Source organism: Dioszegia hungarica (genome assembly GCF_025882075.1).
Source record: "Dioszegia hungarica strain PDD-24b-2 chromosome Unknown MKK02contig_5, whole genome shotgun sequence".
Classification (NCBI taxonomy): Eukaryota; Fungi; Basidiomycota; class Tremellomycetes; order Tremellales; family Bulleribasidiaceae; genus Dioszegia; species Dioszegia hungarica.
Genome location: NW_026515767.1, coordinates 409,931 through 432,566, shown reverse-complemented (window position 1 = coordinate 432,566; position 22,636 = coordinate 409,931). Strand labels below are relative to the sequence as shown.

Genomic DNA, 22,636 nt, shown 5'->3' with positions numbered 1-22,636 from the left:
CATGGCGTCCAGCCGTCAGGTGCCTCGTACTGCTGCAAAACTCTTTACCGGCCAGAACATATGGGTCGACCCAAGTCTGCCTTCCGCAACGACCATTACGAACCTGATCAGCCAACACGGCGGTCTCGTCTGCTCTTCCCTGGCTACCAGTCAAGTCCTCATTATCGATCCCACGTCGACAGTGGTGTTCGAAGAATACTGCCATCCGAAATGGCTCCCGCTGTCGAAGCGGCTGAGGCATAAGCGGCTCGTCCGGGGTGGGGCGGTCGAGCAATGGAAATTGAGAGTGATGGTGGGAGAAGAGTGGGTGGGGGAGTGTATTGCGGCAGGGAGGATGTTAGGTGATGATGATCAGTGGGGAGGCTATCGGAGGGGAGGGTGAGTGAACTCCTCTGAAGTCTGACCAGCATTACTGTGCTATAAGAGCGGGGAAAAGGAAGGAAGGGGTTGCTACAGCTTTGATCAAGGTCAGCGTGGACAAAGCTGACTGTGTAGGCCACCTACGGAAGAGGGTGATGATCCACCGGCCCAGATACATGTCATCAACCACATCACCCAAGTCGATCCTCCAGCCGAGCAACTTCCCCAGTCCCCCTACCAAGCCCCTACTTCACCTCGGCAAGTCATCAGACCGGCCAAACGGCGCCCTTCTGGATCGTCGCAAGCAGGTATGGCATCGCCGAGCCACTCTATCCCAGCAACGACCTTCTCGGGCCTTCCGAGACCGGCCAAAAGAAAGCAGCCCTCCACTCCGGACCGCGACGAATCGTCGACTCTTTCGTCGGCCACCCAAGCGCGCTATGGCCAATCATACGAGAATAAACTGGCTCTCGCCAAGATATTCAAGCGGGACTATGACACGCCATGGGAGTGGGCGTCATCGAGCATGGTAGCAAAGGAAGTCGCCAAGAAGGTGAGTTATAAAACAGCTAAGAGCTGATTCGAAAGACTGGCCAGCTTCCTAAGAGCGTGGAGAATAGGTTCGGCCAGTGGCGCTGTCGAAACGATCGCTTCAAGGACATCCCAGAAGAGTTCCAACCGAGCAGGATTGGCGACTCGGCATCCCGGCCCATCCCTCCGAGTCAAGGGCGATCCGGGTCTGTGGCGTCGGACTTCAGCTCTGCGCCATCTCTATGGAGCCCGGAGGAACGGGAAGCAAAGCGAGTTCGTGGCGATACCGACGTACGTCCTTTTATCCTGTCTCATATGGCGCTGATGTCCCAGCACGCTCCTCAATCGGCGACCGCGAAGAAGCGCCGTCCTCCCCAGCCCAACCCGGCGACAAAAACGGTGGAGGAGCTAGACGCGCTGTTCCGACAGGCGCACCCTCTCGCTCTTCGCGACGGATCCGATACGCTGTCTGCGTGTCGATGGCTCGAAAGTATGGTGAGTGGCCATTACAAACGGCGGAATTCGCAGCTGATCAAGAAGCATACGGGCTACTTACCCCACAGCCTTGCACCTTTATACAAGACATGGCGAGAGGGACAACGCCGCTTCACCTCCTTCAACTTCGATACCGAGTACAGACAGTATCTGTCTATACTTGAACGTTGTATCCCACTCGTCCGGAGAGGTGTTACGGTCGAAAGATTGTCGGCTCGGATGGCCGCGGCGCAAAATGATGGCCAAACGAGTGCGGCAGTTTGGGAGACGCGCCTAGGGAACTTTCTCCGCACGATCCCACCGAACGACGCCATGTCCTCACAAGAACGGGCCAGACAGGAGGCGGATATTGTCAGGACTGCGGTGGCGAAAGTGTTCAAGAGGGACTATGATGTCCAGGGATTGACCCCGGCGGAAGTGGGACGTGATATGGCAGCCAAGGTAAGTCCTGATATGAGCGCAATCTGACAATAGCTACCCGAATACTCGGCAGGCTCCATAGAAGGCTACTATCGAAAGTGGGCCCGCCGAGACTTCACATTCTCCCGCATACCCGATGAACTGCAGCCAGTTCGCGCGAATCAGTCGCCCTCTTCGGTCATCAGGGGCAATCTCACTCCCTCCAAGCGGGAAGAATTAGACGGCGGTCAGAGACCACACGAGACACAGCGGTCTATTCGATACCAAGCCGGAAAATTCGTTTCCAGAGGCGGGGTGGTTTCGCCGGCCGGGAAGGTGAAGGGGCGAGAGCCATCGGTGGACGAGGGGCTCGTCTTCAGCTCGGGAGAGGAAGATTTTTAGGCGATCATGTGTGTATCTGAGCATATAGAGAGACAGAAACTTGTCAATGATCTGAGCAGGTAGGGGCTTCATATACGAATGCTGCATCTTAGTTCCAGTATATACCGCTCGAAGACTTCGAAAGCCAACTCCGCATTCCTCAACGGGGCATCTCGCGCGTGTGCTCGTAAGATGTCTCCGCCTCATCTATGAGAACATCCTTATCGCTCGACGCTGGCTGCAGTCAGACAAGTGGCCTGACCGCACGCTCCAGCGGCGAATCTGATCTGCTTTACAAACTCAGGGGGCAGCCCGGTCTCGCTATGGGTCGACCCTGCCCTTCCCGCTCCCGACACCATCACCCGACTTATTCGCTCCAATGGCGGTATTGTCCCGCCCACCATCACCGATGACTCCGTCCTCGTGCTGAGCCCTACATCTACCGCTTTGTTTGACGAGTATTGCCACCCCATGTGGCTCCCTCTCTCTCGGCGACTTCGACACCAACGACTGGTCCGGGCCGGCGCGGTGGGGGAACGACAAAGCCGGGTGATGGTGTCTGAGGACTGGGTCATGAAGTGTGTGGTGGCTCAGAGAATGTTGGGGGAGGAGTATATGTGGGGTGGATGTAGAAAGGGAGGGTGAGTGCTGAGCGTGGAAAGGGCTGATCCGAGATCGCCTACGGACTTGTCCTCCATCAAGCCTCATCCTGGAAATCCTCCCGGTCAGGGGGCCATCTCGACGGATCATGAGGATACTCGTCGGATCGCTCACATCTCACTCCGCGCTCGTACTGCATCTACCTCTCCCATCACCCATCGGCAGTCGACTACAGCTCCAGAAGGGAACGCTCTGCCCAACTCTGCGTCGGCGTCGGTCCCATTCGTCTCATCCACCCGCTGCCCATGCATCGAGATTCCTCTGGGTAGTCCGTCCCCATCGTCTGCTCCTCACGGTCTCAAACCTTCCGCTGGAGAGTTGCCATCCAGCTCATCAACACGGCTGAAGCGGCACAGCGGATCCCCTTCACTCCCATCAATCCCATCCTCTCCGACACAGCGGTCAATGTCATATATGCCTCAAACGGGCGGCTCTCGCTCTCCGACGGCGACGTCAACAGAAGGGCGGAGTGCAGCTGGCGACTGTACCCCGTTATCCCCCGCTGTCTCCAGCCTTTCTCAACATGTGCTTGTACCGATGGGAGAAAAGGAGCAGAAGGCGTCAGGGATATGCAGACAGGAGAAGCGAAGGATCGTGGCGGAGATCTTTCGGAAAGATTACAACGCACACGGCTACAAGTGCATGTCAGTCGCGAGGGTCGTAGCGGAGATCGTGAGTGCGAGCCAGAGCGAGCTGAGAGAAGACCGGCTATCCCTGCAAAAGTACGTCGGCTTGGTACGGTATGTGGGTGAAGAATCATCCCAATTTCGAGTTCCTCCCAGATGAACTTCGATTCACTGGGAGCGATCGCCTCCGTATCGAAGCTCCTTCGAAGCGCCAGGTACTCAGGGACTTCAACGAGGCTGAGCGCCTACGTCATCCGCCTGTACCCAGGATGGCGTTCACCGATGGCGACGCGAGGGCCATGGCGGATTACATCAGTCGGGTACCGGCAGATTCTGCCCGTCGGCGCGCTTACTGGACAGACTTCGCACACGACGTGAGTGCAGGCCGATGTAGCGGCAAGGACTGATCGTAGCATCCATCACGGTCCGGACCCGCATGGGAGATCTTGTATAGGCGGCATGTAACGAGGATCGAGGAAGAGGTGGCGAGGGGCCGTGGGAGGATAACTGCCAAGAGTTTAAGCGGGTGATGGGCGAAAATGGCTAGCTGTATCGAGGAGCAGTGCAGTGATCGTGGATCAGGTGGCTGATACGATTATGGACGATGATTGGGAAAGACCGGGAGACAGGTATGTTCTGTATTGGCCCGGCTGAAAGGTCCGAAGTCGAGACGCAAGACGCCAACTATCGACCGAAGACATTGACGGCATCCTGCGTAGCGCGCATTTGCTTGGGCACGCGAGCGGGAAGGACGGATTCCAGGCTATCAGGGTGGTGCCCAAGTGGCTAGTTGCGAATGTGAGTTAGGGTTTGATCGGGCTGATGACAGTATCCCCAGTATTCACTCTCAACGTGGAAGCTGCAGTATGTGGAGTGGCGATCGTACTCGGGTCGATACAGGGTCAAGACCGAAGAGCCTGCTCTAGTCGTCCACACCGATCTGTTCCCACCCTACCTCCCCCTCGTCAAGCAAGGCGTCACGCTCGACCAGATCGCCTCGCAGCTCTTATCGGATCATGCTACACTCGGTCACTCCCAGTCCCTCTGGGGCTTTTGGTTTGGCAATTGGCTCAGAGCGAGCGACTATGAAGCCACCGCTGTAGCGCAAGCCAACGAAGCCGAGACGATGCGAGCGCAGAACAAGCCGCACCGCCCCAGACTCGAGCTCGCCCAGGCGTTCAAGAAGAACTTTGACGGACCGGGATTCATCGGTCCCGTAGTGGCCAAGGCGCTAGCAGAGAAGGTACGTCATTGAGTGATCTTGCTGATGCAGAGATGGGATATGGTCTCGAAAGTATGGCGGGGCTATATATTCAATGGCGGATTCGCCAAGGCAAATTCAGCTCTCTCCCGGAAGAGGTCCAATATTCTGGGCCGGTCATCGATGGAACGGTCAGGATCCGGAAGCAAGCTGCGAGAAAATCGGTGATCGATCCCCACGCGCCTGCGGAGAAAGGGAGGGTAGAGCGGTCTCGCATTGCCAGCGGGTCTGGACGTGGAGCGAAGCGGAGGAGGATGTCGACGTCTGAGGCGGCGGCTGGTTCCGCCTCTGATTCGTCGTCACCTGGGGCTGTATCGGGAAGGTATAGGGAGGACACGGAGGATTCGGTCGACGCGGTGGACGGTCTTGCGTTGGGGAATGATGATAGTGATGAAGATTGGAGGGCGTAGTAAATTGTTGGCTACTGTGTTAGTGTTATCGCATTCTGGGTGCTCGTCATGTTGGTGAATCAGTACTGTGTAATGTCAATGGGTAACTCGAATCGGGATCTCAACCGCGAACTGTTTTCAACATCATCCACATTCAGATCCTGAGCTGCTCCTGCTGACGAGCCCCTCCAACCCTATGTCCCTCCGTCACCGCCCCATTCATCATCTCTGGTCCGCCTTGCCGGCGTCGTCTGAGCTGGGGAGGGGTGAGGTGGCGCTCGCTCGGCGTGGGCGCGAGCAGGACGAGGTGTGATGGCCAGACCCGATGAGGAGCTGTCAAATGCGCAGCCATGTGATCGACTCTGGCTTCTCCAATGGAGTGTGGCTAATTAATCAGCTTCGTCGCCAGGAGCGCCTGGAGACTCACTATGCACAATCTGACGTCTCCTGTGACTACTCGCCTCCATCCTACTCAGATGGTGAAGAGAGCAGCGGATATTGCCATCTCGCCATATCTTGTCGATCAGCCAATTCCTCCACTTGGAAGCAGCGGTACTTACTATGGACTTTGATGCGGGTACATTCTCCTCGCTACATCTGGTCGATCAGCCGTATTCTTCAGCTACAAGCTGCATCGACTCACTATACACAATCTGACGTCTATCTCGACGCCTCCCTCCATTCCTACTATCTCCTTCCCCTCCTTCCCCGATCTGGCACCTCCTCATCCACCACCCCCAGCGCCGTCCCATCCCATGGCGTCCTGGACCTGCTCCGATCCCCGCCCAGATTGAGATTAAGCGAGTTACTCGGGCTATTCGGCGAGATGGCGAGGTGCGGTGTAGGCTGGTGTGGCCGAGAATTAGAGGATGAGCGGAAAGAGTTGGTAGGGGAAGGGGGATTAGGTCTCGCGGAAGGGGTTGGGAGTTGTCGGCCTTTCGACCTAGACCGGGACGTACGGTTGGCGGACGGTGTACGAGCGGCGAGTTCTCCCGCCTCGCGTGCTTCGCGGGTGAAGGGTAGACCGGCGACTTGGGGTGATCGTCCCCGGAGATGGAGATGGTCCAGCCCCATATCGTCCGGATCGAGATACGCCCTGGTAGTGCTCTTCGAGCGCGACCGGATCGTCGCTCTCGACTCGTCCCTTCCTCCTCTCGATGTGCTCGCGTCTCTTCCACCCCGACTCCCATCCCTCGGCCGACTAGTGAGCGGGTCCGCCCACTCATCCACCCTTCTCCTGCTCCGACTCCTGCTCTTGCTCCGCTGCTTGACCTCCTTCCATCCCTTGACCGCATCGCTGTTCCGCACCCTATCCACCGTCCACCTGGTGTGCCGATTCCCATCCAGACACCCCTGTAGGACCTCGACCCATTCCTTCCCGAGATGGTCTGGGACTTCCCACCGCCCGAGCAGAATCTTCTGTTGGAGCCGCGGATCGAACGCGTCGACAAAGGGGAGCTTGCCAGTAAGGAGGGCGTAAAGGACGACGCCGAGCGCCCAGATGTCTTGCGCGAGACATGGAGGTGTCGGGGGATGGGAGAGGAGCTCGGGCGGGGCGTAAGGGAGGGAAGCAGAAGGAAAGTGAGGGGGAAGACCGATGGGTTCGAGGTGGGTCGGGACGGACGCGCGGGGTCGGCGCACAGGAGGAGGGACCGTCGTATTGGTGATGATCTGCGCCATGTAAAAATCACACACCACCACCCTCCCGTCGTGATCCACCAAAAAGTTGTCCAGCTTCAAATCCCCATGGAGCATCCCCCCGCTAAACCCCTCATACCCCTCGTGCATCGCCGCCACGGCGTCCACTACGCCCGGAAACCATTTCCGCGCCGTCCGGTCCGACCCTCCTTCCCTTCGCAGAACATCCAGAAGGTTCCCGCCGAGCATCGCGGGCGTGATGAGAAAGGTAGCATAGTCCGAGCGCTCCATCTCGAGTAGGGGGAGGAGGGAGGGATGGCGAGGGAGAGATTGGAGGATACGGATTTCTTCCTCGAACTTTTCGAGTGAGCCGGAGCGGTCTGACAGGTCGTCCCGCTTGACAATTTTGCAGGCGTACTGCTCGCCTCGGGCGTTGGTGGCTAGGCGGACGGTGGAGAAACCACCGCGACCGAGGACCTTGCCGAGGGTGTAGCCGAGGACGACCGAGCCTGACCCGTCTGGTGACGCCGCTGGGAGAGGTTTGGAGGATGAGGTTGAGGAGAAGCGGGAGAGGAAGGCTGACGCTGGTGAGAAGGCCGAGGAGGTGGACGAGAGGGAGGGAGAGGGGGGTTCCGGACCGGTAATGGCGACAGGGGCCGAGGGGGAAGAGACGACCCGGTGATGGCTGAAGAGCGCATGGCGCGAAGCGAGAGGAGGATCAGGCGACAGTGTCGCACCCGCTGCTGTAAAAGACAACCCCTCTATCCCTCGGCTAGACGGCGGTGCCCTGCCTGGGATACGCATGGACGCTGCGCGCCGGACCCCTGCGTCGCTCCCCTCCGCCTCGGCGTCGGACGTCTCTGCCGAGCCGGACCCATCGTATGATTTCGAGCGTTCGTATGTGTGTAGTCTTGAGAAGAAGGATGGCTGTGCAGTGTTTGCGAGCATCTGATGGGTAGGTGCAATGTCAACAGCTGCAGAGGGAAGCTGGTCGAGTTTGGGTAACGGCCCCGGTGGGGTCTCCAACCGGCAGGAATATTACTTTATTTTATTTTCTCCCGTTGGTTTGGCAGATCTGCCCGGTAAACTCCGCCTCTCCCCTTGGCTGCGCCAACACGACCCTCTCTTTTGCTATTGTCGAGCATAACCCTATCCTCACCACCACCCACCGACATCAGCAACAATGTCGAAGTCAAAGAACCACACCAACCACAACCAGAACAAGAAGGGTGTGTTTTAGGAATTCCATCGAAGGGGATATGGCGGGGAAGAGATCAGGGGGAAATGCTGATCCTGCAGCGCACAGGAACGGGATCAAGAAGGTCGCCTCGGCCCGTCACCCGTCGATGAAGGGTGTTGACCCCAAGGTGAGCTATTGTCGGGTGGATGGAGGCGGATTGCAGGGACGAACTTTGAAAAGGACAAAGCAAATTTGGATGGAGGGGGAATTGCTGCTGGAATTTCCGCGGCGACCGGATGCGGGATGAACAGGATGGACTGTGGGAAGCAAAGGGCCAGTGGCGACTGAGCCTTTTTTAGGGCGACTGGATGCGGCAGGATGATCAGGATGGACTATCGGGAACGGAGGGGGAGTCGCATCTGGCGACTGGATGCCGGTGGATCTGCAGGATGGACTGAGGGGAACGGAGAGGAAAGAAGAACGGAGGGGGCGAGGTGACGGAGGTTGTTGGGGAACCAGTCGGGAATTGATATCGGCCATATCTGAATCAGGTCTAAGCTGACCCTAAGTTCCGCCGAAACGCCCGCTTCGCCGCCAACGGTACCCAAAAGGCAATCCGGGAAGCACGCGCATCAGAGAGCTCTTAGGGAGACGGAGAAGGGAGAGGGATCGGTAGACTTGCGCATGGATTTGGCGTAGCAGACTCCCGATGGGATTGATCAGGTCGTAGGACGGGGTCGTCGAGGGTCGTGTCAGGGAGAATCGGAGATGAAACTGATGCGTTCTGACTGAGTGTTGCAGGCGATCTGATGATTCCGGCCCAAATGCTACCCTCATAAACTAGGATGTCGGCGAGTCGCGTTACACACCTACTACTGCTACTACTCCTGATACTACTTGAGGCGCTGCCCAATCCTCTCCAAGCATTTCATCTCCTCCTCGTAGACACCTAGTGCCGCGTGAAAGACCCCTCTGTCGAGCGTGACGGCGAGCGTGAGGGCGCCGTGGCTGGGCACAGGGCAGGCCCATGTGCGTTTCGCAGCTTTCAACCCGTCCCAGAGGTCGAGAAGGAAGTCGTGGCCGAAGCTGCCGGTAGTGGACGCCTCGCCGAGGGGTTTTGCGAAGCGGTCTGCCCAGCGCTTTTGTGACTCCGGCATCTCGGCAAGGCCGGCAGACAGGCGCTGCCCAAACAGCGTCCTCCGCTCTGCCGACACGTCCTTGATGCGATCCGGGAGTGCCTCTTCCATGTCTGCTGACACTCTGGCTCCGTCCCTGACGAGTGCACTGATCGTCCAAGCGACCCAGGGGCGAGACAGCAATACCGCGTCCGCCGAAGCGATGAGGTGCTCGATGAGGACTGGGACCATGTACGCGTCCCCGATGGTGTACAAGTCAATGATGAGGTCGAGATCGCTGGTGGTGAAATCCGCGATCAAGGTGGCGCGTTCCTCCGAGCCTTTCAGCCTATAGTTCAGAGCTGGTGCGGATTTCTGGGCGAGTTCGAGAGACTGTAGGTAGTGGTAGGTGTATCGCATGCCGGACGATGTCGCCGATGGTAGCGATAAGCGCAAGATGTCCGTGCCATCAGAAGGAGGGGTAAGGCCCAGGTCCGGCAAGTCTGCGATGAATTGCGAGTATTCCGCCAGCAGAGAGTGAGGGAGTCGGAGGATGGGACCGTCAGAGGTCTCGATCTCGATAGGGTGTGGCTGAGAGAGGGTGGTAGGCTGGATGAGATCAGCTAAGAGTCCTTACTCTACAGTGCAATTGGGTAAGAACGAGGGCTGCTTAATGTTTGCGGTATGAAAGAGCTGCTCACTGATTCGACTTGACTCTGGTGCTCCTTGTTCCTCGTATCAATCCCCTTTGATCTCTTCCGTCTTGAACGCGGCGGTGCTGCCCCCGGTATCTGCCATACCGTCAGCGTCCGCTCAGGAGTGTCACTAGATCCGACCACTCACAAGCCGGTAAGGCTGGTGATTGCCACTCGAGCCGCTGGGCTTTGCCACCGGGTCCGGGATTGGGTCGTGAGTGATAGCTATCGGCATATCAGCGATGTGCTGCAGGGAAAGAGCTGAAAGGACCCACTTCGACTATTACTTTTATCACTGCCGAGCGAAAAATCCGGACCAAAGTGCTCATGTCCGCAGCCGACACGGAGAGTCTTGAGCAGGCGCGTGATGTCGGGGCCTGGGATGTCGTTCATTGTTTGATGATGAATTCAGCGAAGCTTTACGTGTGAAGGCCACAACGAAGTAGATGAGAGTTTTCGCTTCTAGTCGAGCAACACACACGATCTTGCGCTCGTCCCGCCCGCCCCTGTCGACCGTCGTCAAGCCACGCGTTTCAAGCCGTGTTTCAGAGCCACGTGTGATGCGGCTTGAGGAATGCGGAGCAAGAGGACGACGGCCATGGATCTGCGCGCAGTGACGGGGATACTCGCTACAGGGCTCACACAGGTCTACGGGCTAGCTACATCTACAGCCTCGCCTAGCAAGTTCTACGAAACTCCCCTATACTAAGCTATAACCCCCCTCTCCGCTTCTCTCCGCTTTTCCAGCTTCTCCCTCACCCTCGCAAACGCTCTCCAATACCTATCCCACTCAGGCCCCCTCTCTCCCGCATGTCCCATCGCCCGCTCAAAGCATTCTCCCGCCACTTCCAGCTCCGCCCCTTCCTTTGCCTTTTCCAGCAGTACACCCCGCGTGAAGTTTGCCTCGGCCGCCAATGACTGTGCGTCCCTCGCCAGCAGTTTCGCCGATGGATGAAGAGGACTCGAGATGGGGTACGAGGGTAGGCGGGGGATGATACTCTCGGATAGAGTGGCAGCTGTGGTGGCTGATTCTGTCGCCGCCGCGGGGAGTTTACGCGCGTGCGAGACCGACGCAGAGTGGAGAGTGAGGAGGGCGGTCCTGTGGGATGTCCAGAGGTCGTGGAGAGCCGCAGGGGATGAGAGGGAGGACGAGGCGGGGGGGATGAGGGAGAGCGCGAGTTGTTGGACGCGGGCTGACTCGGCGTATTGGGAAGAAGTGGCGAGATTGGCTTCGGTCGAGATGAGGACATTGATGACGGCTCGCAGAACCGGAGGGGATAGACTAGGCGGGGTTGCGATAGGCACAGTAGTGACTGCTGGTGTGGTCTTGCCGAACCATCCCTTCTTCTCCACCTTCTGCTGAATTCCTGCAGCCGGCAGCTCTACACCCGCCCTCTGCAAGCCCGCCAACCACCATCCCTTCCCATCCCCTCCTGTCCTCTGCGCAAGATCCCCAATCTTCCCTGACAGCCGTACCGCCCGCGCCACATCCGTCCCCCTCAGACTGTCCAGCACATCCTGGTAGATGCCCTTGGCCTGGACGAGGCTCTGCTCCGTCGCCAACCTCTCCAGCACGCCCGCCTTGAGCAGCAGCAGATCCAGTGCCGTCTGATCCGCCTTGCCCTGTCCTCCGGGGAAGACAATGCCCCGCTTCTCCGCCTCCCCGATCGCCAGATCGACATACTCCTCCGCCAGCTCAAATCCTCTGTCCACCCGGTTCACTTCTACGCCGCTGCCTGTCCCACTTCGAGGACCAGGATGGATTGTCCGTCCGATACTGCCTGCTGGCCCGCCTGCTCCCCACTCTTGGCAGATCCATGCCCCGCGCAGCGCATGCCGTCCTTTCCAGCCTAGACGAGGGTCGGTCCCGCCTTTCTCTCGCCCAGTCCACGATAAGACCTCGCCAGACCATCCGTACTCGTCCTCTGAGGCACCAGAGGGGGTCGCCATGAGCCGATGCTCAATGTAGAAGTGGAGGCCCTCGAAACCGACCAGACCGGCGGCAGATATTCCGAGCGCCGAGTAGAGGAGTAAGCGGATGATGCGGGAGAGGTAGGATAGGGTGTAAAGGGTAGGTTCGGCGTAGTTCTCCCTGGGCATGTCAGGGGGCATGGGTGGGCGGGCGGATTGAAGGGAGGAAGCGAGGCGGCGAGAGGTCGGGATTGAGAGAACACCATTTTGGGGAAAATGCCGAGGTCGAGGGATCGTTCGCGCTAGCGCACTTCCCGATGGCGCCGATAGGGCTCTCAGCGTTAGACGATATGGCTGTCTGCTCATACTGCTGTGAGGTTGCTGGCTAGACGATGGTGGGCAAAGGAGAGATGAAATCGCTGCAAGAATTGAGGAATGTGAAGACCTCCACCTCATCTGCTTCCGTCACACCCAAAAAGTCGGCCGAGCACCATCCACCACCATCATCTACATCCTATCCCGCTATATACCCACCAACTTTACAACACACCTTCGCTATGTCTTCATTCTTCGGTGGAGGAGCCGCTTCCAGCGCAGGCGCATCTTCAGGTGCGCGAGACTCCATCGGGCCCGAAGAGCAGAGAGCTGACGGGCAGATATGAACGCTCGGAAAGAGCAGATGAAGCAGCAGATCCAGCAGGAAGTGAGCTGCTTATACGCCATGTGGGGCAAATCCCAAGCTGATATGTGCAGCTTGCTGTCGCAAATGCTCAGCAACTGATCACCAAGATCAACGAAAATGTAGGTCTTGCCGTCCGATCTGCTTTGGGCGGAAACCGTATTAATGGTCGTATCGCGGCTGGGCGACACGAACATCAGCTCAGCGGGCTGAGGGCGAACAGGAGGCAATTGGAAGCGAACATAGTGCTGACCTCTGTAGTGCTTCGAAAAATGCGTAAAATCACCATCAGCATCCCTCACATCATCAGAAGAGGTACGCTTCGCCTCGACGCCATGGACAGGTCGAGCTAAAACTGCAGCAATGCCTCGGAAGGTGTATGAACCTCTACATGTCGGCGTTTGACCAGGTCTCGCGGTCGTATGTCGCTCGAGTGAGCAAGGAGCGCGCTGGCGGAATGGGCGGAGGTCTATGAGGCGTGTGAACATTCGAGAAGGGAAGGGAAGATCCGACGCATTGTAGCTATCACATCACTCATCCTCGCTATCTCCTCATATACTGACTCTTGAAAGAGATTGATCTCATTATCTGAGTGAAAACATGATGGATAACAGAGTGACATTATTGGGCGGTTCAGCTCACGCGCCGCTTCTTGTGATCCCTTTCGGTGCGAGAAGTGAATGCTGAGTAGGATATCGAGCGGTCAGGCATCTACTACCAGCTTATCGGGGCCGCTTGCATGAGGCCGCAGTCGGGGAGAGTAACGAAGAAGGACAACCTAGCGAGCCCCGAAGCTAGAGGCTTCAGTCTGGCCCTAAGCTGATCGTCCGTGCTCCCTGCTCCGCCGCCCGTGCGACCTCCTCAGTCCTCCGTGCTTGATAGTATCCGCCGCCTCCACCCCTCCATCCACCACTGTATCGGCCTGTCGATACATTGCGCTCCGCAGCGGAAAGTGTCATGATGTGATTCCGTTGCGAGATCGTATCTCGGTGACGATCTGGACATAAGCGGAGCCGGACAGCTGCGGAATCCCTCGACTTACTGTTTTGTGCCAAGCACAGCATTCACCGAGCGGAAAGGCGATAGAGTCACCGACTGAAAGGTCAAGGAGCGGACGGCTGGGTGAACTGGCCGACATCCTCGGGAACGACATTGGGCGGAATACCACGGAGGCATATCCCAATAGCCACTTGCCATGCCGCTGGATCGGGACAGAGCGCGTACAACTATCATGAGCCCAAGCCTACATGGCGAAACTCACATTGGCAGCCATATGTACCGAGATGACCTCTACCGAGACGCCTCTCCGTATCGCGTCGACATGCTGTAGTATAAAGCCACGTTGACTCAAGAGAGGGTGATTCTCCTCCGGCGTGTCGAAGGGTGGTGCGCAGTTCAGCCAGTTGCGATACATTGCCAGACAGATTTCCACGCTGTACCCATTCAACTATACGTCAGTCCAGTCGTCAAGACCTACTCACATTCAAGTGCAAATACCGAGCGACGTCCATTTCTCCTTTGCCGTTCACCAAGCCCAGCGGGTGAGCAGTCCGAATCATGATGGCTAGTTGGCCGGACGCCTTCTTGTTGATCCACTGATTGTAGAATGATTTATACTTTTCCAAAGTATAAATACCGTGCTTTGAGATTAGCTCTGCCTTGACTTTGGACTCACTCCCTTCCACGCCTCTCGAAGAGCAATATCGAGCGTCATCCCCGGTCGAGCCGCCTGTTGCTGTACCAGCTCAAACAAGGCCTCACGCTCCGCTACTGTCATGTACGTCCGAGGTCCTGCTGGGCCCAGGTGCTGTGGAGGTGTGCCACCCTCATAGACATATTCCCTCTCCGGTAAGAGCCTGCCGGCGTTCCAGCTGTGCTCGATCCAGTCAAAGCTGACACACCACGTCCCATTTGAAGCGGCAGTAGCGACGAGTTGCTTTAGCTCGTCCAGCCTCGCCCCGGCCCGTGGTTCCAATAGAGCATGCGAGGCATGTTGGACCTTGGATACTTGTTGACCTCCGCTTTTCTGTATGTCAGCTGGGTTGTATGGGGTGCTTACGACGATGTTGCTGACTGTGTGTTTCCGCCCAGCTCGATTTCCAGTAACGTAGATGCTGTACCCGTTAAGGATACGCGGGACGGTCTTCTGGGCGCTCTGCCATTTGCTCGAGGTCTTGCCTTGAGCGCCCCCTATGCTCAGACTGCGACCTTCGGACGGGGCCACTGGCGTCGGCGTGTACGAGGGGTCGAGGCTGGCGGAAGCGGAGGGCGGGTGGGGAGGAATGGCTGAGGATTGCGCTTCTTGCGGGACCTTCGGTGCGGACGGATCTGTCGAGGCGACAGTGGGCCCTGATGGTACGGATGGGGGGATATTGCGATGAGCTGACGGGCCCAAGGGCGCCGATGGGACAGTCGAAGGTATCAGGGGGGTAGGGGCACGACTTGTGTCGGGAAGGCGATGCGGACCTGCAGGCGATCCCGTGTGGCTGCGCCCAGCGGCGAGTGAAGGTCTAGCGGGGGCTGACTTGACGGTGGAAAGAGAGAGAACCTTGAGCGCTTGGGAGGAGGGCTGAGCGGTCTGCTCGACGATTCGGGGTTCCGCAGCCGTGTCCTCGACATCTCGTTTCCGCTTAACCCCGTTACCCAGGACGGCAGCAGGAGGCGTACCAAAGGCCCTGGGCTGAGTCGGGGCAGGAGCTCCTATACGACACGGAGTGGGAGGTGCCAGCTGAGCCTGACCATTCTCTGCAGGTCGTGGCATGAAGGTAGTGGCAGCGGGCTTGTCGGCCGTCGCGGCAGGAGGTCTGCATTAAGCTTCATCCTCTGCTATAGACTCACCCTCCCTTTCTACACCCTCCCCAATCATCCTCTTCCCCCAAGACCCGTCCTGCCTCGACGCTCATCTTGACCCATTCCTCTGAGACCATGACCTTGCGCCGCAATCCCCCATCTACCGCCCCGGTTCTGACCAGCCGCTGATACCGAAGCCGCTGGCTCATGGTGAGCCACACGGGATTGCAGTACTCGTCGAATGCCTCCTTCGAAGTGGGATGTATGACGAGGATATTGACATCTGCAGCGATGTGCGAGTCGGAGATGCTGGCTCCGTGAGAGATGAGGAGGGGACGCAGGTCCGGAGAGGAGGGGAGGGTAGGGTCGAGCCATACTCGCAGCGGCTGACCTGACAGGGTGGTGAAGATGGTCTCGACCGCATCGCGCTGCATCAGGACCGCCAGACGAGGCGTTGATGGGTGTTTGGTTATAGGTACTCGATGCGAAAAGTGAAACTGAATGGAAATCTCAACTTTTGCTTTGACGGAGCTGCCCGATGAGCCCTTGGCTGTGGTCGACCCAGCTACAGAGATCCTGTGCCTGTGCGTTCTCGACCGCCCATCTGCATAGACTAGGCATATCTACAAGCAGCCCCCAAGAGAGAAAAGCTCCGATCCGCCACCTCGATCCCACCTAATCACTATCCAAAATCTCCACAATCTCCACATCCTCCATCTGCCTATCCCGCTTATCCTGCGCCGCAACAAACACGATCGACCCGTCCGAGTCCGCCGAGCCCGCTCTTGTCCGCTTTGCACCTGATCGCCGACCCGGTACATGCCCTCCCAGCTTGATGACGAGGTTGTTGATTCGGGCGCGGTACCGGCCAAAGTGCTCCGCGTATTGCGTGGCAGGTCTCGCAGGATTCTACATCAGCCCCATCAAGCCCAGACTCACCTCTTTTGCAAACTCCTCCCAATCCTCTTCGAAAGCTTCCGTCAACTTTGGCGCCCTCCTCGTAATATACACCGCCATCGTCGCCTCCTCGACGCCTGAAAAGTCATTCTTGGACTTCTTTGACACTCTGACCCGGGGCGAAGCTGCCTTGGCCCCGCGCTTGACGGGAAGAGGCGACGCTTCCCGCTCCGACTCCTCCTCGGGCGAGTCAGGCTCGCCGCCGGTGTATCGTAGTTCCTCGGGGAGATTGGCGAATTGTTCCTTGCCGTTCCGCCAGTGGTTGTACCAATTCGACAATGAGCCGATCGCAAAGCGGGTCTAGCATTAGCAAGATCGCATGGGAGACGTACCTGTGCCGAGAGCGCTTCCCCAACCTGACGAGCCGTGTACGCTGGCGTATCGAAATCTTCCCGGAATATCCGCGCGAGATCCGTCTTTTTCATTCGTGCTCGTTCTGTCCGCTTAGGCGGTATCGACCCCGAAGAGGTCGCTGGCTGAGCTGCTGCCTCGTCCGGCTCGGCAGTTTCGTACAGACCCCGTCTGAGCCAATTGCCAAATAGAACGTTCCACTCGGACGCAGTGTGATGGAATGTTGAATGCTGAGATTAGCTTTATCAGGGCAAAAACTCACCTCTTGAGCTAGTCGGTCCGAGACGCTGTCGAGCGATACACCTTGCCTCACCAGGGCTACATAAGGCGCAAAGACCCTTGTGTATGGTGCATAGTCGACATGGTCGTCGGTAGCTCTGAACCGCCCGCTAAACTTGCGCCAATCGTAATAGTTCTTGGTCCAGCTGCCTTCGGAGAGATCCTTGTACTATCTATCAGCCAGGCTTGGGCTCCACTTACGATGGATGCGAGATGCCGAGCGACGTCCACATAAGCCCGATCGGGAATCAGACTCATCGGGTGCGCATTACGGAAGATCTTGTCCATTTCGATGGTACCGGTCGTAGGTGCCGACAGTGCGGTCGTGGGTAGCGGTACGATTCGTTCGGTGACTGGCTGTTGAGGTGCGAGATTGGCAAACCGGCCTGCCCGATTTCGCCACTGCGTAAAGAACTGAGACCAGGTGCTCCATGTGTAGGTCCCGTGCTTCGCCATCAGCTCGTCCAGCAAGAAACTTACCTGTTCGAGAAGCTCGACTGCGATCTGAGAAGCTGTTTTGGAGCCGCTAAGATAGTCCCCGTGCGCCTCGGTAAAGATCGTATCCAGCTCCTCGTCCGATAGGCGTACGACCGACGCGCCAGCCCGCGGGGCACCCCCCTGATAGACGTAATTTCCTTCTGGCAATAATTGACCTGCATCCCAGCTCGACTCGAGCCACTCGAAAGCGACGCACCAGACCTGCTGAGCGGCAGCCTGTTTGATGTATTCTAGGCGGGCCGTCTCTTCTTCTGCCAACACGGGCGAGAGCAGAGCATGGGTCGCCTGGCTGATCTCGTGGACCCAAGTACCGCCGCTTTTCTACCGTCAGCCATGTCCGTGACTTGAACATACATGAATACTGCTGATGGTGTTCCTTCGTCCATTACGCCCACTGTCCACAAAGATCCGCTTTCCTGCGAGAATGACAGGCGGGTCTGCCTCGTTTTGCCACTCGCTGACGAGGGAGCTAAGGGGGGGATGATCCTTGGGCATGACGACGCTCCGATATTTGTTTCGCGCTCGCCGGGTCTGCACTGCCGTATCGGGGGTTTCGGACGCTGGTGCGGTGCGTGACAGCTGGGAGGAGGCTCTGCCTGGCCGCTGTGGAGTATCGGTGCGGCCGGGCGTGATCGGACTGGCAGCTGTAGTGATTGGTTGTTGCTGGGCATGGAGAATTTTGCCAGAAGCGGAGAGCTGTGCCAGTCCTTTTGAGATGGCGTTGATGCTGGGGACGTTGAGGGAGACCGAGCCGAGGGGTTGTGGCATGTCAGCGGGCAGAGGTGGAGGACTGGATCAGCAATGTCTACAGCTAAACTCACCCTCCCTTCCTGCAGCCAGCCCAATTGTCCTCCTCGCCCAGCAGCTTTCCAGCTTGGATGCAGCTCCTCGGCCAATTCTCCGCCAAGACCAGCTTCTCCTTCCATTCTTCCACTCCCTTGGATTTGAGCAGCCGCTGGTAGCGGTACTTTCCGCTCTGAGGTAGCCATGATGGGTGGCAGTACCTGTCGAATACGTCCAGGGAGGACGGATGGAGGATGAGAAGATGGGTGTTGTGGTCGGCAGAGTCGGTGGAGAGCTCGGCGCCGTACGCTTGGACGAGCGGGGCGAGCTCTGCAAAAGAGGGCAACCTCGGGTCCAGCCATAGCTTGAGTGGCTCTCCGCCAGCTGCTACGAAGAGGCTCCGCTGCTGGCTTGGCCCAGCTTGCATGATGTGGTGTGGACAACAGCTTGACTTGTGCGACGACAATAGAGTTTAGCCGGAAAGAGGGGACCATTTAAACCCACGCGGGGCCCAATTCGCGACTTGTCATCGTTCAGCGTGTCGCATCAGTGCCTCATTCCTTACTATATCCACCATGGCACCTAAAGAGTAAGCCCTACAGACAGACAGAGCTGACATACAGAGACTGGGAGAAATGTGTGTATCGCCGCGCCCGCAATGCTGACATTAGACGAGAAGAAACTCGACGAGAAGGAAGAGAAGATCGTCGCGCTTGACGAGTCGGACATTCAGATTCTCAAGACCTACGTGAGTAAGCGTATGGCATAGCTGACTCCAGGGGCAAGGACCATACTCGATATCCCTCAAGAAGATCGAAAATGAGCTCAAGGAGATCCAAAAGCGGGTTAATGAGAAGATGGGCGTGAGGGAGTCGGATACAGGGTTGGCTTCTGCCAACTTGTGGGATACGGCGGCGGATAAGCAGAGGCAAGGAGAGCACCCCCTCCAGGTGGCTAGGTGTCAGACCATCATCAAAGCTAGTAGGTCTATGTTTGAGCAGAGCTGATGATAGCCGATCCTGCGCTTGTTGGCCAATCAGCCAACCCGCAAGACGGTGCTGGCGCTGGCAACCCCGACGGCGACAAGTACGTCATTAGTATCAAGCAGGTGGCCAAGTTTGTCGTGGGTCTGGGAGATAGGGTATCGCCTACAGACATAGAGGAGGGGATGCGTGTAGGGTGAGTAAGGCTTTGAGCTGGCTGACATCAGGGTCGACCGGACAAACTACAAAATCATGATCCCCTTACCGCCCAAGATCGACCCTTCAGTTACAATGATGCAAGTCGAGGAACGCCCATCAGTCACCTATGCCGACGTCGGAGGATGCAAGGAGCAGATCGAAAAACTGAGGGAGGTTGTCGAGCTTCCGCTTCTGGAGGTGAGTTGCTACTCGGCCAAGCTGATGTAGCCCGAACGATTCGCCAACCTCGGTATCGAACCGCCAAAAGGTGTCCTCCTCTACGGTCCGCCCGGTACCGGAAAGACCCTCTGCGCCCGAGCCGTCGCCAACCGGACAGACAGTACCTTTATCCGCGTCATCGGATCCGAGCTCGTACAAAAGTATATCGGAGAAGGCGCTCGCATGGTCCGAGAACTGTTCGAAATGGCTCGCTCCAAAAAAGCCTGCATCATCTTTTTCGACGAAGTCGACGCGATCGGTGGTGCGCGATTCGACGACGGCGCTGGGGGAGACAATGAGGTCCAGAGAACAATGTTGGAATTGATCAACCAGCTGGACGGGTTCGACTCGAGGGGGAATATCAAGGTCATTATGGCGACCAACAGGTGAGTCTAGGGTTGGCCGTGCTGATCTAGACCTGATACGCTGGATCCGGCGCTGCTTCGGCCTGGACGACTGGATAGGAAGATTGAGTTTGCGCTGCCGGACAATGAGGGCAGGACGCATATTCTCAAGATTCACGGCAAGAGGTGAGCACTAGCCGGTCTCTCGCCTTGAAAGGACAAGTACACTAGTTGGGAATAGGGCTGATCAAGCAGTATGTCGGTCGAGAGGGATATCCGGTACGACCTCATTGCGCGTTTATGCCCAAATGCGACCGGTGCGGAGCTGAAGAGTGTGGCGACAGAGGTGAGCTGGAATGTAATAATGCGGGTTCGCGATGAACAATCAGCTGACAGACCAGGCGGGTATGTTTGCCATTCGGGCCAGGAGGAAGGTGGCCACCGAGCGGGACTTCCTCGATGCGGTCGAGAAGGTTATCAGGCAGGGGACAAAGTTCAGTAGTACGGCTCTTTACGCCCAATACAATTAGAGGTTGGCCCGTTTGGGCGGCAGCGCATGTATTATATCGGCCAAGCAGGACACGTAAGGATTGGGGTTTGGGCGCTGTTTGGGCACTGTTTGGGCACATTTACGACTCCGTCTGGGGAAGAGAGTAGGTTGTTATGGGAGATACTCTTCAGGTTGAGTAGGCATGTTATACTTTGTGCTCGGTGGGGATATGCATCAAGGATAGAACGGGCTCCCGTGACATGCCATGCGCCGCGTCAAAGATAATGCAGAGAGGGAGGTCGTCCAAAGGTCAAAGGGAAGCAGGATTAGCTCTGGCAGAAGTTTAGCTCAGTGGTGACAGCGCGACACTATACCGCGACACGGAGTTTAGCGGCGTTATAGATCTCGTAATCGAACTCGGTACACATTCCTCACTTTGTGGCGCCGTGGTTGAAGGTGGCTGGTCGGCCTACTGTGCAGCGTCCCGCCCTACTACCGGCCGGGTATAGGTGATCATGCAAGGGTGCTGTGGCACTGTCAGGGGCGCGGGGATGCGCAGAGGGGGAACAAAAGGTAAGAGCGAAGTAACTCCAAGCCGGGCGGCAAGGGACGAGTCCCAGCAAAAGGTAAAAGTGAATGCCTCCTAGCTGATTCGAACAGCTGACCTCGACATGCGCATCTTTCGAAGCGAGAAATACTAGTGTCGCGCTGCTACCACTGAGCTAAGAAGGCGTTCTAGATGATTGGATGAAAGCCCAGAGACTGCAAACAATATAATCCGCAAAGTTTCGGGCTCCAGGATGGCCTGGTATGGACTTTTCCGGATACTCATTCCTCATCTCCTCTTGTCTCAGATTACGTTATAGACGACGCGCTAGTGGTGCTATCGCTCCTCAGTCACCTCACATACTGCAGCACCAGACCATGAAGGCTAAAAATCGTTCGAGATACCGAGGAAGGCAGCCCTTACCAAAGTATATCAACCTTTCGCAAAGGTTTGTCGCCCAGACCACCCGGGCGGCGGGGTATACCGGCCGGACTTCCCCTTCCCTGGTGGTGAGACTATACTGCTTGGTAAGCTACGCTAACACCTCTACCGCAAGGGCTGGAGACGATCCATGTCGCTGATCTCCAGACATACGACCAAGTACTGCACTTTCAATCCCGCCAAACTCCATTCCTCATACCCACAGCACCCCGTCCGCACCACGTGCACCTCGTAACACCCAATATGACCGTATGTCTTCCAATATTGTAGCTAATATGCTTTCCCTCTCGAGCGACGGCTGGAACCATCGCTGAAACACTATGGCGCCACCGGGTTGTTTCTGGAATCGCCCAGCAACATTATCCTTTGGTACGGCTCACCGCATTCTCCTTTCACTGACTTGCCTCACAGATGTTCTACATCACACTTGACTGGCTATAAGATGGTACGCTAAGGCTACTGAAGACTGTCCAGCCCAACTCGCACATCCTCAGCCACGCTCATTTATTACGCCTCCGAACCAACCAAGATGATCGGTACTACTTCCTATCTTACAGCGCACCCGCCAATAAGTTTTCGATCCCTACTCATACGCACTACATGCAGCAAGCCAACCACTCATCCAACATCAACCCCAAGCACACTCAGAGACCTCTCTGATGGGACACATACCAGCTCCATGACACCTACCGAGCCACTCGTCCTATCCTGCGATACTTTGTACAGCCTCGAGCTCGTCGAGTCCCATATCGGCCAGAACACTTTGATTGGGGACTGGCAGAGTGATGATTCTGCCACCTACGAACAGTCAGTCTCTGAGATTCAGGATCAGCTCAGCCACGTCGAAAGCCAGTACTCTGCCCTGTCCGGCGGCGCGATTCGTCGAGCTTCTCAGGCGCCTAACCATGACCCCGCAACTGCGCTCTCGACCTTCCACTCCGTGTGTAGCCAGCTCTTGCGAGAAGGGGAGGCGGATCTCACTGTCTATGTGGAACCTGTACTGAAACTGAGGGATGATCTCGCCGCGGCGGTTATGAAGGTGGAGCACAAGCGAGACGATGATGCTCAGAAGCAAGGAGGGAGAGGGGTCGGCGGACCGGAAGGCCACGTGAGAGGCGCGATGTATGGCGTCCAGGAGATCAGCAAGCTGTGATTGATATGCTAGCTGTCGCAGCGACTTCCGGTATTATAGACAGAAATACTCATTGATCTCTCGCGTTACCCTGTCATGACAGATCCGGACTGCGATCACACCTTCCTAAGTTCATAGTGACTCACACCTCTGACAGTGAGCGCTTATATATGACTTGCGGCAGCATTTGGAGATCCCTAGAGACTCATCAAGCCCATAGCTACACGAGACACTCCTTGCACTGTGATCGGCTGATTGGCTAGGACTATGATACGTTCTAGAATATGCGACGGCAGACCCCTTG

At 57.2% G+C, this 22,636-nt stretch overlaps 10 protein-coding genes and 1 non-coding gene across 11 annotated transcripts; 5 read left to right on the top strand and 6 right to left on the bottom strand.

The window, feature by feature from the left end:
• Position 1: 1 nt before the first annotated feature.
• On the top strand, positions 2-2,187 carry MKK02DRAFT_41905 (uncharacterized protein; the record flags this gene model as incomplete). The annotated part of the gene is made up of 6 exons (XM_053091760.1): positions 2-378; positions 496-913; positions 949-1,182; positions 1,225-1,386; positions 1,432-1,827; positions 1,861-2,187. 6 exons carry the CDS (start codon positions 2-4, stop codon positions 2,185-2,187), a joined length of 1,914 nt encoding a protein of 637 aa, XP_052948655.1.
• Positions 2,188-3,240: 1,053 nt separating this feature from the next.
• On the top strand, positions 3,241-5,123 carry MKK02DRAFT_41904 (uncharacterized protein; the record flags this gene model as incomplete). The annotated part of the gene is made up of 5 exons (XM_053091759.1): positions 3,241-3,498; positions 3,530-3,826; positions 4,215-4,250; positions 4,282-4,695; positions 4,728-5,123. The coding sequence occupies 5 exons, from the start codon at positions 3,241-3,243 to the stop codon at positions 5,121-5,123; spliced, it is 1,401 nt and encodes a 466-aa protein (XP_052948654.1).
• A 1,368-nt stretch (positions 5,124-6,491) lies between these two features.
• MKK02DRAFT_21871 (kinase-like domain-containing protein) lies at positions 6,492-7,544 on the bottom strand (the record flags this gene model as incomplete). The annotated part of the gene is made up of 1 exon (XM_053086482.1): positions 6,492-7,544. A coding segment is annotated over one exon (1,053 nt), but the record flags the coding sequence as incomplete, so codon positions are not given.
• Positions 7,545-8,813: 1,269 nt separating this feature from the next.
• Positions 8,814-10,123, bottom strand: MKK02DRAFT_41902 (uncharacterized protein; the record flags this gene model as incomplete). The annotated part of the gene is made up of 3 exons (XM_053091758.1): positions 8,814-9,644; positions 9,879-9,955; positions 10,006-10,123. The coding sequence occupies 3 exons, from the start codon at positions 10,121-10,123 to the stop codon at positions 8,814-8,816; spliced, it is 1,026 nt and encodes a 341-aa protein (XP_052948652.1).
• Positions 10,124-10,435: 312 nt separating this feature from the next.
• On the bottom strand, positions 10,436-11,842 carry MKK02DRAFT_41901 (uncharacterized protein; the record flags this gene model as incomplete). The annotated part of the gene is made up of 1 exon (XM_053091757.1): positions 10,436-11,842. The coding sequence occupies one exon, from the start codon at positions 11,840-11,842 to the stop codon at positions 10,436-10,438; it is 1,407 nt and encodes a 468-aa protein (XP_052948651.1).
• Positions 11,843-12,198: 356 nt separating this feature from the next.
• MKK02DRAFT_41900 (putative mitochondrial import inner membrane translocase subunit tim13) lies at positions 12,199-12,795 on the top strand (the record flags this gene model as incomplete). Its single annotated transcript, XM_053091756.1, has 5 exons — positions 12,199-12,250; positions 12,298-12,344; positions 12,395-12,442; positions 12,582-12,635; positions 12,682-12,795. 5 exons carry the CDS (start codon positions 12,199-12,201, stop codon positions 12,793-12,795), a joined length of 315 nt encoding a protein of 104 aa, XP_052948650.1.
• A 628-nt stretch (positions 12,796-13,423) lies between these two features.
• Positions 13,424-15,544, bottom strand: MKK02DRAFT_41899 (uncharacterized protein; the record flags this gene model as incomplete). The annotated part of the gene is made up of 6 exons (XM_053091755.1): positions 13,424-13,546; positions 13,582-13,767; positions 13,802-13,960; positions 13,996-14,346; positions 14,380-15,124; positions 15,159-15,544. The coding sequence occupies 6 exons, from the start codon at positions 15,542-15,544 to the stop codon at positions 13,424-13,426; spliced, it is 1,950 nt and encodes a 649-aa protein (XP_052948649.1).
• Positions 15,545-15,785: 241 nt separating this feature from the next.
• On the bottom strand, positions 15,786-18,405 carry MKK02DRAFT_41898 (uncharacterized protein; the record flags this gene model as incomplete). The annotated part of the gene is made up of 8 exons (XM_053091754.1): positions 15,786-16,019; positions 16,050-16,367; positions 16,400-16,648; positions 16,681-16,866; positions 16,899-17,144; positions 17,178-17,516; positions 17,550-17,985; positions 18,017-18,405. 8 exons carry the CDS (start codon positions 18,403-18,405, stop codon positions 15,786-15,788), a joined length of 2,397 nt encoding a protein of 798 aa, XP_052948648.1.
• A 148-nt stretch (positions 18,406-18,553) lies between these two features.
• On the top strand, positions 18,554-20,252 carry MKK02DRAFT_41897 (P-loop containing nucleoside triphosphate hydrolase protein; the record flags this gene model as incomplete). Its single annotated transcript, XM_053091753.1, has 10 exons — positions 18,554-18,567; positions 18,602-18,615; positions 18,650-18,726; positions 18,758-18,959; positions 18,992-19,157; positions 19,189-19,357; positions 19,388-19,764; positions 19,795-19,908; positions 19,978-20,068; positions 20,124-20,252. The coding sequence occupies 10 exons, from the start codon at positions 18,554-18,556 to the stop codon at positions 20,250-20,252; spliced, it is 1,353 nt and encodes a 450-aa protein (XP_052948647.1).
• A 597-nt stretch (positions 20,253-20,849) lies between these two features.
• MKK02DRAFT_t32 lies at positions 20,850-20,944 on the bottom strand. Its single transcript has one exon. It is a non-coding gene; the product is annotated as a tRNA-Thr (tRNA).
• A 192-nt stretch (positions 20,945-21,136) lies between these two features.
• Positions 21,137-22,353, top strand: MKK02DRAFT_31168 (uncharacterized protein; the record flags this gene model as incomplete). Its single annotated transcript, XM_053088225.1, has 4 exons — positions 21,137-21,286; positions 21,348-21,449; positions 21,675-21,772; positions 21,807-22,353. The coding sequence occupies 4 exons, from the start codon at positions 21,137-21,139 to the stop codon at positions 22,351-22,353; spliced, it is 897 nt and encodes a 298-aa protein (XP_052948646.1).
• Positions 22,354-22,636: the final 283 nt, after the last annotated feature.